General features: G+C 31.3%; 1 protein-coding gene across 1 annotated transcript; it reads left to right on the forward strand.

The window, feature by feature from the left end:
• Window positions 1-4099: 4099 nt before the first annotated feature.
• LOC143073296 (translation initiation factor eIF2B subunit gamma-like) lies at window positions 4100-15062 on the forward strand. Its single transcript, XM_076248719.1, has 12 exons — window positions 4100-4230; window positions 5468-5648; window positions 7436-7590; window positions 7973-8138; window positions 8718-8823; window positions 9027-9116; window positions 9532-9650; window positions 10367-10557; window positions 11009-11092; window positions 13542-13690; window positions 14417-14520; window positions 14950-15062. The coding sequence occupies exons 2-12, from the start codon at window positions 5501-5503 to the stop codon at window positions 14988-14990; spliced, it is 1353 nt and encodes a 450-aa protein (XP_076104834.1). The 5' UTR covers window positions 4100-4230; window positions 5468-5500; the 3' UTR covers window positions 14991-15062.
• The last annotated feature ends 885 nt before the right edge of the window (window positions 15063-15947 follow it).

Consider the following 15947-nt stretch of genomic DNA (forward strand, 5'->3'; position numbering starts at 1 on the left):
TGGATAACTACTGATACTAACGGTGCGAGAACTTAAGAAGAGAGTCGAAAGATACTAAAGGCACATTCAAACTATTGAGTTGAAAATAAACTGACAGCAGCATGGCTAAAAAAAAACAGAACAACATGCATAAACAACATAGAAAACTACAAACTGAGCACCACTAACCCCATCTAAATATGGGGGTGATTTCAAGTGCTCCGGAAAGGTAAGAAGATCCTGTTCCATATATGGCACACGTCGTTTTGCTTGTGTAAATACTTACCCGGTGTAAGTCTAATTCGATAGGTCATATTCGAGCAACATGAGACGGAATTGCATGTTATGGATATTCTATAACGGTCAACCAGCTCGTGATGGAAAAATTAAAGAATAGGTGATTTCAAATTCAACTCTTGGAACTCTTGCTTTAAAAGCTTACTTGTGAGTAGCAATCCTCAATTAAGGAAATCATGATAGGGAATACAAGCACTGGGATATATATACTCCGTATGCAGGCGCTGCTGGAAAATTGCTGCATATAAATTGAAAGTTCACTATTGGGAAGCTGAAATCATCTCTTCTGTTGTTTAGTTTTGTTTTCATCGTACCCTTATTGTCAGTTTATAGATATAAGTCAAGATCTGAGGTAGACTTAACTGTGTCTGTTGTATCCTCTATCTCAAGTTCGATGGGATAGATGCGATCAACATAGTCACAAAATTTTGAAGTATTTAGTGAGAGAACACCATCTATATAGCGGAAACTTAAGTTAAAGGGCACTTAATTATTTTCTACCTTATTAAGTAGCTCCTGTATGAAGTATGCCTCATATGAATAAAGGAACAAATCGACAAGAAGAGGAGCACAGTTGGTTCCGATTGGAATGTCGATTGTTTGTTGAAAAACACGTCCTCCTAATGTAACAGATATGTTGTTCATCGAGAAATTAAGCATCTTACTAATGTCAGTTTCAGAGAATTTTTTGGTTGAATCAGAGTGATTTTTTTTTTTACAAAAAAAGTTTTATATGTACCTAAGACAACATATTCTACCTCTCATTAAAAATTGATGTACAGTGTTAGTGGAATTTTTTTAACAAATTTACGAAAAGCTTAAAAATGAGTTTAAACAGCACAAAGATGAATACAACTGACTCGGACTGCAAATAACCGGTATTTCAAGAATTTGATTTATGTTTATTTATTTTTAGCTGAGATTGATAGAACTCACTAAAGGCAGTGAACATGCAAAATAAATCTGCTACAGGTGTGTTAACCGAATGAGGTCTCCGTTGACGTAATTGGGTAATATATCAATGAGATAGCAACTAAAAAAAACCAGGTATACAAATCAATGTTTAGAAAAGGTTGTGACTCTAAACCAATGTCTTCTGTGAAACCAATAAATTGTCTTCGTGCTCAAGAAAAATGAAGCAGTATTCGAGAAATATCGCTTGAATGAATTAAACAAGATATTTATGCAAAGACGCCATACACCATTATGATATGAGCATGATTCATAAAAACGGAAAACATCCTCATTTCCATTGTTAAAACACATTACATAACAAAGAAACCGCAATATAAGTTTAAAGCTGATCATTTTCTACACTGACTAGAAATTTTTGACAATTTTTAGTGTCAATGAATACAAAATTTCAATGAAATATAGTTCTCTTTACATGCAATAATAAGGGGCAGGATAATTTTAATATGTTAAATTCTAGCAAGGAAAAAGCTGAAATGACATACGACAGGATGAAAATGAATATTCTGAAACACAAAATGCAAGAAACACTGTTACAGGTGTGTACAAAGGTTAATGCTGGAAAAAACATGTGTAGAAACAGATGGCAATCCATCCCCCCCCCCCCCCCCCCCCGCCCCACTTTTCCTATCCCCAAGAAAGGGTTGTCTTTTTAAATACAAATGTGTTTCACATTCAAACCTATACAGTTTATGACAACAGCCATTTATCAAATTGACGCCGCCGGTAAAGCAGTATCATTCAGTCAAGTAAAAATGTAAAACCCCTGTCCAAGATGATATCATTCCATTACTTCTATATACCGGTAGAATAAATTCTGAATAGAAAACCTGATAATACAATGTATGTTGCTGCCATGTGGCCAGTCCGGTTGGTGCCATTAACTTGCATTTGATTTAGTGTTGATGATTTTTCTCTAATTCGGAGATTAAACTTATAATTCAAAAAACTACAAAGGTGAATATTAACTTCAAAAAAAATAATTATAAATTTTCATAATTAATTTTTTCTTTGATTTATTGAACTCACTGAAGCCGGGGACTTCATATCTTTGGCATATAACCAAATATTAAGTTTCTTGTTAGAGGGTACATAAAATCATTCATGTCAAAAATCAAGAAATTTTTACAGAACATTTACAATTTGTTCGGCGGAGGACATTTTAGCTCTTTGATAGGACATTTTGGCGAAAGAAAATCTTACGTTTTAGCGCAAAAGTAGAACCCATTTTAGCACCTGATTTTTAACCCATTTTAGCGAAAATTAAAATGTCAATGCCCATTTCAGCGAAATATTTTTTATCCGTTATAATAAATGATATATAATAAAAAAGAAACTTTAATAGACTTAAGACAGTACAATTTTTAAACATATCATATCCTAGACAAAATACAGCACTAAAAGTCTAAAAGGTTGAATCAAATGTTACAAGTTCGTTTTAGTCTGGAATTTATATTGTAGAGAACGTACGTAATGGGTTCTGGCTATACCCCTCGTACATTTACTGTTCATAGAATTGAGTTAGGAACTGTTTTTTTTTTCTCTTTATCTGGTCTAGATTGTGGTGCAAAAGTATCACTTACGTGTCAGTCATGGAGGTGTAACGTACCGGAGAGCACGTATCTACTCTACAAATTCATATAGTCACCTCCGGGATTCGAACCCCGGTCGTCTGCTTGACAGTCAGTGCGTTAACCCACTGAGCCATATATATGTTCTACCTGTACTAACTGTACTAAGGGGAACCAACCCTACTATTCCCCCACCACAAGAGTCATCATATATTAATATATGACTCTAAACAGCAGGTTGGAACCCCGGGCGTCTGCGTGACAGTCAGTGCGTTAACCCACTGAGCCAAAGAATCGATTCCCTAGCTCAGTTGATTAAGACTGGCTATATATGTTCTACCTGTACTAAGGGGAAGCAACCCCGCTACAGAGGGTATAAGCCGCTCAGTATTCAGAACTGTACAGTACTGAAATGATTAATAACAACATCTGCAAACAACTGTGTTCCGTTTGGGTGTAGGACATTTAAGCGAAAACATCTATACTACTAGGGAACATTTTAGTGCAGATATTAGAGCCCATTTTAGCGCAGGATTAATTTTACATTGGGTTGTAAATATTGCACTAAAATTAACCTTGATAATTTCAATTTTCGCTAAAAAAGGGTTATACTTTGGCGTTTAATCGTCTGATTCATGATTGCGCTAAAATGTCCGATCAATGAGCTCAAATGTCCCCCGCCGGTCCCGTTTAGAAAATAAGAATTTATCACTGAGAAACATAGGTTGTATAAGTCTTGCATTAAAAGTTTACATTTTATGGATTTAGTTTAATTTCTGTGTCTTTTTTGTCACATAGCTCTTCAACTGTTTCAGTCCTAATGCATCCTTGGCCGTTTACAAATAAATACAAATACAAATATTTTATTGGCACAAACTCAATTACAATAATTGGCAACGGCCCATACAACTAGTATACTAATAGTAATGATGCAGCAATTAAACAATAAATACTACATAGCATATCGTTGGGCACATTTCGAACTTAGTACATTAGAACATTATCGTACATTATTCAGCTTTTATAGTGTCCCTGGGGTTAATTCAGAAAAGCGATTCGGACGCATGAAATTTAAATTAATATCGTGGTAAATCAATAATAAGGTAAACCTAATAACTTTTAAATATATGCTTAATTTTATATCAAATAATAGTCCGGTAACAAAAGATTTTGATCAGAATCTATCATTTATTCATTACCAATTAAGCAAAGCCGTAAAATATTCTCATCATGTCCGTCTACGGTATAAACTTTAAATTCTTGGTCAGTAAACTGTTTAGTACCAGAGGAAAAATCAATTCGCAAATAACAAATGTTTTGACATTGAACATAAAAAAATTACCAATGCTTGCTTTTATTTCATCATTAAAGTCAAGTTGACTTCTAAAGTAAATGCTTTGAAAGAAATCTTGTAAGTTATATTTGAAACTTTTTTTCACATAAGTAAATAGTCCTTAGTACTGACTGCAGTCATCAATGATAGAGGAATCAGATGAACAATGTAAAATAGACCATATGTCCACAGTCCAGTCAGCTGTCCATTTTTTTTTATTTGACTCTAAAATTCATTGCTATGTGTAGAAAGGGTGCGCTTAGTGCTATGTGCATCAAATAATTATTGCAACAAAGTTGTATATTCTGTTGAACTATTGACAAAAGACCGCTGTGTTAAAGCACAAAAGTATGGAAGTCACATTATCAATTACAAAAGAACACATGGGTAAACAAAATTGATTAAACAGAGGACTCCTATATACAAGTATTTTACTCTGAAAGTAAGTCAACCAAGGCAAGTTGCTGAGACAACAAAATTACAAGGTGTTTGAAAAAGGGGGCACGAGGGAAGCCATATATTCAGGTGTGACGAGATAAAATGAAAGCTATGACCCAAAATTTGCACCTTGCTTCTGATATTGTATGACATGAATACATTTTTATTTGAAAGAAACAAATTTTATATTATTACATGCTTCAATTTAGTATTAAGATGATGAAAAACCACAATGCATTCAGGAGCATGGTGAAAACCAAATTTGATACTTGCTTGAGGGGTGACTAGGAATTGATAATGCCATGGAAATTTATTTCACACAATTACACGTACCTGTTACATAAAAAATTGTTAAACTGCATAAATGTCTGAAAATTTCATCGGAGTTTCTTTACAAATGTAAACAAAGATATATTTGCTTTCAGAATAGACTGTTTGCCAATTTCAATATATAATTGACCTTGTAATAAGAGATCTCTTTTTTTTGTCTCCCTTATGAGGGACATAACTTTTTATTTACACTATAGAGCTAGCAGAAAGAGCAAATAAACCTGTGCATAATATAAGTAAACCTTTAAGTTTTTCAAATCTTTTAATTACATTAATAATTAATTTGTTGTTTAGCTAAATACTTTTGTCACAAGAAGTTATTTTTCATGAAAAATAGTTGAATCGTCGATACCTCTCTTTCAACTTATCATGCTTTGCAATGGCAAAAGCCAATTTTATCGGTTATAGAACTGGTTATAGAACTGGTCTATGAGTGACAAATTAAAGGGAAGTAATTTGTTTAAAAAGTGTGATATTACAGAATCAAATGGGTAATTGGCAAAAGGACCATTAGGGTAAATACATCTTTTCTTTTTTCTTTTGTCAGGTTACCAGATTTTTCCTTAAATATATAAATAAAATGGAGTTTATGCCAGTAATTATGGCTGCTGGGGAGGGGTCAAGGATGACAGATCTGACATCAAAGTGCCCAAAAGCTTTACTTCCGGTAGGAAACATGCCAATGATCTGGTATCCTGTTAATATGCTAGAGAGAGCTGGATTTGAAGGTTTGAGATTTGTTTATAATAATTTTTAGCTTAAAACATACATGTACATGCTCAGTATTGAACTCTTGAGTTTATGCTAAAGATGATGGTGCCACAACTGTCCAGTTTAAAATGAAACTTCACACAGATGCTTGTAGAAATTATATTATGAAATCCCTCATAGTTTGATTACTTCTTTAATAAAGAACTCTCCTGTATTTCTGAACATATTTATATATATATATGTTCTACACAAATACAAAATGTACTATAATTCACAACCACAAATTATGAATACAAAAAATCACAGGACACAAACATGTACAGATAGTAAGGTATCTCAAAAACACAAATAGGTAAAATTTCTAACTGGAAGACATATAATTTATTAATTCTCTAACATGTCTATTCAAAATACTGGATCAAATGCCAAAGTTCAAAAATAAGTAAAAAAATCTACACATGTGACCTTTATTAATTGAAATAATAGATCTAGAAATATTTTTACGAGATGAAATGTCACAAAGAAATACATAACAAAAACCATGGAAGTAATATTGAAAGGAATAACATCGTCGTCACTTCAAAGGTTTCATCTGCGTTACCGCCCATCTTTCGATAACTCGTTAATTGGTTCAATATCTGGCATGGAAGTTGATTCTCCGCATGTGATCGATCAAATCACTGACATTTATCGGTCATTTTCGTGTTCACGGAGAATTACGAACAGACAAGTTTTTGTCGTATATACGTGCGAAGTAACCCGAATAGTCCATTCGTTACATTCCGTTGATGTACCCTGCCGAATAGAGTCATTCGTTCAATTTTTATTTTAGTTCATTTTTTTCCTATTTTTGGTTAGTTTGATCTTAATAGTTTAAACCGACAGCTATCACATACGAAATTGGAGAACAAGGCTGGGTCATTTTCAATTTTAATATTTACAGACAGTTAAAAAACCATTTCCGTAAGTTAAGAAGATGATTGTTAAAAAAATACGTTTGGACCCCTTTATTAAATACGAAAAATCTAAGTCTTCGTGTATTAGTCAATTAAAATATTCACAATTCTAAACGGTTCTATCCTTCAATTTAAGTTCTTGATACATAAACTAATTTGTGTAAAAGTGAATTTTATCCACTTTTTAATTGTCCAGTTTCAATAATGTAATGACATTTATGACATATACACAAATTTAATACTTGAAAGTAACTATCCTTTTTTCAATCTCGATAAACTTTGCACATTTCAACAGTAAAAAAAAATATGTCTACATTTGCCTACATTATTTTGTTAAACTTCGTGTGAAACCTGATCGATTCATCGGTATTTAACTGTTTAACTCGGGATCCGCTTGTAACCGGAAAATACTTTTAAAACAGTTTAAAACAAACGGTAAAAAGCAAAAATATGCTACATTATATACAATTTTCCATCCTAAACTGCTGTAGTTTGAACAATTCTCGGCCGTTTTTCAAGTTTTTTACATCATACGACTTCTTTCTGAAGGTACAGGTTTTATATGATACAGCGCCACCTTCTTATTAATAAACCTCGGATTTCACCCAGGTACTTTATAATTACCGGACTCGATTTCACGTGACTGATAAGAAATTCCAGATGCCATTTTACAACCGCGGTATCACAGATAATAACCAAAGGGGTCTTACCGCTGAGACTATAATTGGATAAAATCATATGACTTTAGTACAGGGCTCTGCAGGCCGTTAATACATGCTAATTAGTCGATGTTATTCCTTTTAAATATTACTTCCATGCAAAAACTAACCAAATTCTCTTTCTTGTAGAAGCCATTGTGATTGTGTTACAGTCAACTTTAAATGAAATACAGAAAACCTTAGTTGACATTCATGGTGTTAAGATGAAGTTAATATTTGAACCTATACCAGATAATGATTTGGGTACTGCTGACTCATTAAGAAATCTAAAAGGCAAAATTAAGGTAAGTATCATTTTTCTTCCGTTACAGTTGTTTTTTGGATTGGACATACTAGATGTCCTAAGGAAATGCTATATAATTATACAAGTTCTTTGATTTACAGGTTTTAATTACCTTCATCAGTAACACAGATATATTAAAAATAGAGGTTGACAATTTTTTGGGGGTTGAAATTTTGAAAAAAAACAAAAATTTTAATTATTTATGGGAGGTTTGGAAGAGGGCTTAAAAAATGGGTGATTTTTACTCCTGTCGGATGAAAAGCATGTCTGAAATACTCAAAAGTTTGTGCAACATTAACAGTCTTCATTCACTTTAGTGGACCTAATCCAAATATGGTTATATAACTCTTTTAGTACAAATAAAATATATATGTTGTTTGTAGGCAGATGTTCTAGTCATCAGTTGTGACCTGATTACTGACCTTTCATTACATCACATAGCTAATGTACACAGAACATACAATGCATCAGTAACCATGTTATTGTCTACAGTGCCTCAACAATACCTCGATATAGCTCCACCTGGTGTCAAGTCACGGAAACGTTCAGGTACACCAGATATTGTTTTTTTTAATATACTTAAAAAAGTTCTTTTTGAAAGTTAAGAAACATGTAACACTACAAATGTATGATGAGTTTTAATTTGATATTTATGAGGATCTCCCTTATGTAGCCTGAAGAGAATTCACTTATTATTTAATTCACATGCAGTTCTTTCATTTTTTTTGTGAAACTTTTACACTACACTTGATTACACAGATAGTTTAACTCTTAGATGATAACAGCATTGCTGCAACTTCTGAATGTCAAAATATTAAAATACTTAAATGTAAATGTGTTGCTGTCATTGTTGCAAATACATTTTCTTTGAAATCATTTTGCATAAGTTCGTATAAGTTTGCTATATATTTTTTCATTGCTGATGAATTATACTCTGAATTTATATGTCAAAGTACACTATTTGTATATGATTTCTATTTGAATTACATGTATTAGAAATTAAGTTTTCATTTTAATATGATAACTTACACAGCATCTTGAATTGCATATTTATTATTTGTTAATTAATTAAACTTCATTGCAGTAATGGCAGATTGTCAAATTAATACAAGATTAATATAATTACAGAGAAAGATTTTATTGGATTTGATGAGAGAGGAGACAGGGTATTGTTTATGGCATCAGAAGCAGATCTAGAAGACACAGTTACATTCAGAAAATCTGTTTTAAAAAGGTTAGTGTATTCCTAACTTTTAACTGTAAAGAAAAGTTTAATGATTTATCCCTAAAGTTCAAACGCTATTGAAGTAGGGTAAAAAAAACATTAAGAATTTGTGGGGAATTTTCTTGCTTACTTTTAATATAAAATGTATTTATGACAATGAAAACATATAACTTGTTTCAACACATATGATCATGTTTGTATTTACTTTTCAGACATCCTTTTATAAATATAAAATCTGGCTTAACAGATTGTCATTTATATTTAATAAAGAAATGGGTGATTGATTATCTGTCTACGTCACAGTGAGTATTCTAATTTTATTTTTATACTGAAAAAAGAAGTGACAACTCAAAGTAAGTGTTTTACCTGCTTTATGAAGACACACAACTAATTCTTTACCCTGTTGCATTCTATGTAAAAAAAAATCAAGAATTCATAGTCTTAAATGCCACTTTCATCAATATTGATTCATTTTGTTGTGGTCAGTTTTTTTACTGATAAAGGAAGTCATAGTGCTCAGAGAAAACCATCCACCTTTGGTAAAAAACTGATAATCCTTGTCAATGAAAATTGGAGTTGAGCGCAACTGTCACAATTGAGCTTTTAACACACAACCTAATCATTTTTATTGTCAAAGTCATCAAATAACTTTAAACAATTTTGCTCATCAATTTAAAACAACTGGAACAATTCCATGATTTTATGATTAAACTTCAGATCAATATCATCCATAAAAAGTGAACTTATACCATATTTAGTAAAGAAACAGTTTAGTAAACCAAAACAAGAAATGCCTAACACCAACCAGTCTGTGATATCAGAAGATACTAAACCAGGTATAGTGATAAATTGATATGGAAAGTAGCTATGACAAAGTAAAAATGACTTGGCTCTTTCTCTTTAATTTAAAGGTTTCCCCTGGCTAAACCAGAGAGTATTATTAACAGCAAATTTCAGGAAAATATGTTCAAATTCTCAATAATTATGTTTATATATAAATGTATATAATGCCATTCAAGAATAAGATATATGAATGATATATGTTGGGTAAATGTCAATTATCTAGTGCCCACTGACAAAAAAATATATAGACAACATGTAGTCTTCAACAATCTTAGAAAAGGACCTCTCATGGACATTTTAAAATACTTTGAAAGGGATAGATTTGAAAGGAATAACATTCCCAAACCTCACAAAATACCAATAGTCATTACGAGATCAGCATGAAATCATTAACAATCATAGGACAAGGCCTATTCTTGAAATTTTATAAAACTTTGTAAGGGATAACATTCACAACCTTGACATTAATCAATGATGATTTAAAAAAAAAAACAGAATATTTATAAATAACTCTAAACCTTAGAGCTGTTACAATGTATTATTGATGGAATATAAACAGATTAATTTCAAACAAATAAAAAACCGAAAAACTGTATTACATGTGTTTGAAAATTTTGTTGCTTGGAAAAGAAAGTTGATTATCTGCAATGTCTGAAGCTATTTAAAGCCTTTTGAAATTTGTTTATGTTGAATCTATCTGTCATTTTAGATATATTCAGTTTTTCATCAGAAGACCCTTTAACTAAGGATGTTCAGGAAATGTCAACATGGATTGATCACCAAGGTGATATGGAAGATTTGTACCATGACAACAAAATTCGTTGTTATGCTTATGTACAAGATGGAGGATTTTGTGTCAGAGCAAACACACTGTCAGCTTACAGTGAATCTAACAAACAGGTACACAAAGTGATTTAAGGATGTACTTAGGTGTGGTTAAAGAATCTGTGTCTTTTGTTTTCGGACTCCTTGTTTTTTTTCCTTGGAAACAGTTAAAATATTTTGCCCCATAACACCCTTTTTTGCTTTCATATCAGACTTCAACCAGTCCTGATAGGTCATTTACTAAAATTTAATCAGGTTCTCGATTTCTTTTTCTATTGATATGAGACCCAAATAATACCAATGCAAATGTTCAACTTATCATACCAATTCTAAATTCTAGTTGTTTTTAATTTCACCTAAGAACATTCTAAAGTTTTATCAGCTTCATTTTTTTCTTAGGAGTCTCTACCTTTTAGGGGAAGTTTCAAACATGGTAGTTGTTGCAGTATCTTCTTTCAATGAAAATTCATGAAATTTTGGATTTTCATTAAATCTATATTATCTTAGATTATTTTTTTTATTGCAGATTCCTAAAATATTACCGAATATTGCACCAAAACTGGAAATAACAAATATCCATCCAGCAGCAACAGTAAAAAATAAATCTCAGGTGATATAAAAATCTTGTTTGATGTGTTTTAATATTCACATTCATGAAAACAATTAAATAAAAAATAACTGCAATTTCACAGTAAAAACTGTTAGGACAAACATGAACCAAACTATTCTGGTATGAAATTGTCAAATGATCTTTAGTTAACATATTTTATTGTTCAAAAATGACAAATGGATTAGACACAAGTTTTTCAACTTAGTAACATCTTCTCCAATTTATCTTTAGAGAACTGTTTCTATTAAACAGTTGTTCTTATGAGAGATATGTATACATGTATATGCAAACACTGGGTAGATTTATGGAAAATAAAGTCTTCTCATTAATGTGCGTCCAAACAAATTTCTATTTTAGATCTAAGGTATTATTACAATATAAAACAACAGATATGGGTACCTAAATAAGATAATTACTTAGATTTGAAAAAAAATATATCAAGTTGTAATTTGTTATCATTACTTCTTAAAACTTCCAAACGGTTTATTAAGTGCCTGAAGTAGAGTTAGCAACTTGTTAATTCATTACTTTTCATTCTTGGCCTAAAGGGAAATAACTCAGAATCTGACTATTACTATTATCATGTAGATGTATGATCAAATGTTCACACCTATGGTTTGACAGTCTTTAAAATACAAAAATTACAATACAGAATAGCTCTACAGTAAATCATAAAACTTTAACTTAAGGTGGTACCCAACACTTTGACTAAAATTAATTGGCTCGTTTAATTTTCTTAAAATTTTGACAAAGTATTTACTTTGACGCCTTGACAAAAATATAAAAATTTTAAAAATTTAGAACCAACCGTTTTATCAGAAAAATTACACTGGTTATATAGCAGTTTGACAAACACTCATTTTGATCATTGAGAAGCTTAATATCCCTTTAACAACACAACGTTATTAAAACGTTTAGCTGATTTTACAGAGTTATCTCCCTGTAGTGTTAGGGGTTTAGTCACGTTTCTCCAACATTTGATAATTAGACTAAAACAACATAAGGGATAAGGGGGTCCTCATAAGGACTGGCATTGTGATACTTGTAATTCAACTATATCAGGTCTTAACTAAAATATTGTAAAAAGGGATATTGTTTAAAAATATTTATATCAAAACATTAACAAACCATATATTTTTGGTCGAGTATAACAAGAAACGGTTACGTAATTATTTTCATCCGCCGTATTTGATTTACAAAATTTAAAAGGTTATTCAACAAAAAAAATCTTTAAATAAACAAGGGAAATTCTAATCAAACTGAAAATTTCATAAAAAATTATGAAGAAATAATCTCAAAATTATTTTTTTTTAAATATTTTTTTTATTAAAAGTAACACGAAAAATCGAAATTAGTAATGTATTCTATTACTTGATATATTTTTGTATTTGTGTTACATGTAGATGTTAAAATCTAAACCGATGCAAAACAGCCAAGTTTTATTTATGTAAAAAGTCACCAAAAGCGATTGTCTTCTAGTGCGAAGAACCGTATATCTACCTAGTCGTTCTGTCTGTATATCACTAGAGCCGAAGCCAGTTTACGTGGTATGCTGTCTTAGCAGATGAAATAGTCAGTCGTATATCTGTCCACTTTTTCTACGAAAACGGAGCTGATACAAATTGGGTACATCACGTCGCGTCGTGATCTATATAGTGTTTAACTGTGGGAACTGGCTTGGTGAATATTGTGCACTACTAGTATTTTCGATTTGTTACTTGAGCTGTGGACAATTAATGCAAGTTGACTAAGAATTTTGAATAAAGTCTCAAGATAAGGGGGAGTGTTGGAGCCTGTAATTCGGTGGTTGTCGTTGCTGTGTAATATATTCGTTTTTCGTTCATTATATTGTACATAAATTAGGCCGTTAGTTTTCTCGTTTGAATTGTTAAACATTTGTTTTCTCGGGTCCTTTTAAGGCTGACTATGCGGTATGACTTTGATCATTGTTGAAGGCCGTACGGTGATCTATATTTGTTAATGTTTGTGTCATTTGGTCTCTTGTGAATAGTTGTCTCATTGGCAATCATACCACATCTTCTTTTTTATGTATAATTGTTAACTTCTGTTTCATTTTGTCTCTTGTAGAGAGTTGTCTCATTGTCTATCATACCATGCACATCTTTTTTTTTATATAAAATAAAAAAATACATCACTGTGTTAGACTATATGGACTTTTACAATTTTGGGAGACTATTAAAAAATATATATATATCTTTAAAAAATATATACCTTTTTAAGAATATTTTGGTCAAGAACAGGTGAATTACAGGTAGATATCAAGATCCAGTCCTGAAGAGGACCCCATAATCCCTAATGTTGTTTTAGTCTAATTACCAAATGTTGGAGAAACGTGACCACACCGTGTTAGGTACCACCTTAAGCAAATGTTGCAATATGACAATGATTTTTATGTTATATATGATAAACAATGTTTGTAATTATATAGGTTGGAAGTGAATGTTTAGTAGCTGAAGGTACAACATTGGGAGAGAAGTCTTCTGTGAAGAGGGCCATTGTAGGAAAGCATTGTAAAATTGGAGACAAATGTAAAATAGCTAACTCAGTCATCATGGATTATGTCAATATATTAGATGGGTAAGGATTACAATCACTTTCATCAAATATTCTTTTTGTCAAGTGGCGATCATGACAATATTTGTGTCACGTAGTACCATTAAACCCCCGTGGAAAATGTCAATTTTTTAATTCTGATATTTCATTTATTATACATGTACTGAATGTTCTATCATTAAATTGTCTTTTACTTATAGATTTTAAATTGAACGTTATCTATGAAGTTACACATATAACCATGATAACTTTGTAACAGTCATTAGAAACACAACAGAATGAAGGCAAGACAACTTCTTTTTATTTTGATAGTCAATGAGAAAGGTTCTTCTGAGGCCAAAACCAGGTCCATGAGCATTGTCTTTATAATTTATTGATGTAAATTCATTTTTTTAAATTATCAATTTTTGATTAGCCTACAGGAGAGTGATATTAAAAATATTGTTTCCCTCTGGCCCATTGGAGAGTAAATTATGTCCCTTGCATTTTCCAATCAAAATCTAGAATTTTGACATGAAGTTTAATAAATAAGATTTGGAACATGTCCAGGACAGACGAAAATATCAAATACAATGTAATAGATTAAACGTATAAAAACAGTATTGGTATTTCAAACAGGATCAGTAACTATTGCTTCATGTTGACATAATTTATGATTTTGCAAAGCACTCTGTATCTTTTTAGAAAGGTTAAACTGGTTGTGACCCCCTATTAACACTCAAATTTTCCAGTTCACATTTTATTTTTAAGGTGTTCTGTGACTGGCAGTATTGTAGGATCTAATGTACACATACATGAGAAATGTGAGATTAAAGACTGTATTGTTGGAGCAGGACAGTCATTAAATGCCATGGGTAAGTGGTTAAGATATCTTTTTTGTTGAGGTGTTAAAACATCACTGTCATAGTGAAAACTGTACAAAAGTACACAGAAGAAATTCAGATACAAGTGCTGTAAATTCAGAAAGCATTGTGAGGTCTTTATAAATGCAAATAATTCATTTGTCCCAATAGCAAGAACTGTCATTCTAATATCTGCAATAATTAATGTCATAATATGGTTGGTCATGTCAAATATGTGATAGTTTCTGACTTTACATAATAGTTTTAGCTATTTGGTAACATGAGTAGTTAAGACGTTTCTATTTAAAAGCCCATTTCAGTTTTACTAATGATTTTTTTATATTTAGTTATCATTCAATAAAAGCAGCGTTTCTCTTCAAATATTTGACCCAAGATTCTTATAAAATATTAAAAGGCCTTTCTTTCTTGTTTTTTTTTCAGGTCAATTTACAAATGAAGCAATAGTAGATATCAGCTGGTAGATATAGACAAAATGTTGGAGATATAGTGATGTACACTTTACAAGTATAATAAAATCAAATTGCAAAGTGAAATCTTTCCTTACCTAAGCAATGCATGAAATGGAAGATTATTTCCTGTGTGATTTAAGTATGTAAAGCTGTTTCAGAAGACAATGCCTGAACTATTTAGAATTATAAGAAATATCTCAACATCAATAAACCATTATTTTTAGTGCTGTGAGAATAATTTTCAATGAAAGGAAGACTAAATGCATTACACTATTCAATAAATTCAACATTAGATTTCACCTTTATATGGTGAATGAAATGAGAAAGGTGTGATGGGTAATTTCCTTGGATGGTTTAAACTCTATCGTTAATTTGTGCATAGATAATAAACTATATGATCATGATTTTTATTTTTAATTTTCTAAGTGGTTTTCTTGGCTTAAACCAGTGTTTGTGTAAACATGTGTTATATATGGTCTTTAGAAATGAAGTTTACATATAGTCTGGATTGAAGGAAATTGCAAAGTAAACATTGACCCGTGTAGATCGTAGTAACAACACTAATTAACCCAAGGTAAAGTGACCAACAGATTAAAACCCATCAAAGGTGTTAATTAGGCCATAAACATGTCACCTGAAGAAATCTGTAACATAAACAAATGCTATAAACGTATCTTGAATTGTCACATAATTCTTATCAAAATCAAGCCCAGCATGAAATTATTATTTCCCATATGTACAAGAACTATGAAGATATAAAATGAACACTTTATATCATACTAGCCTATCAATACTGGAAATCTGACATTCATCGTTGACAAATATTTTTTATGAGAATTAAAATATCAAAATTTGTACATTTTAGGTTATTTAAGATTAAATGGGTATAATCCTGCATGCAGTTGTAGTTCTGTGACTGCTATTAAAGTATTCTTGCGATTTGGCTTTATTCACAATATTCTCTAGATC

The sequence above is a fragment of the Mytilus galloprovincialis genome, chromosome 1, assembly GCF_965363235.1.
Source record: "Mytilus galloprovincialis chromosome 1, xbMytGall1.hap1.1, whole genome shotgun sequence".
Classification (NCBI taxonomy): domain Eukaryota; kingdom Metazoa; phylum Mollusca; class Bivalvia; order Mytilida; family Mytilidae; genus Mytilus; species Mytilus galloprovincialis.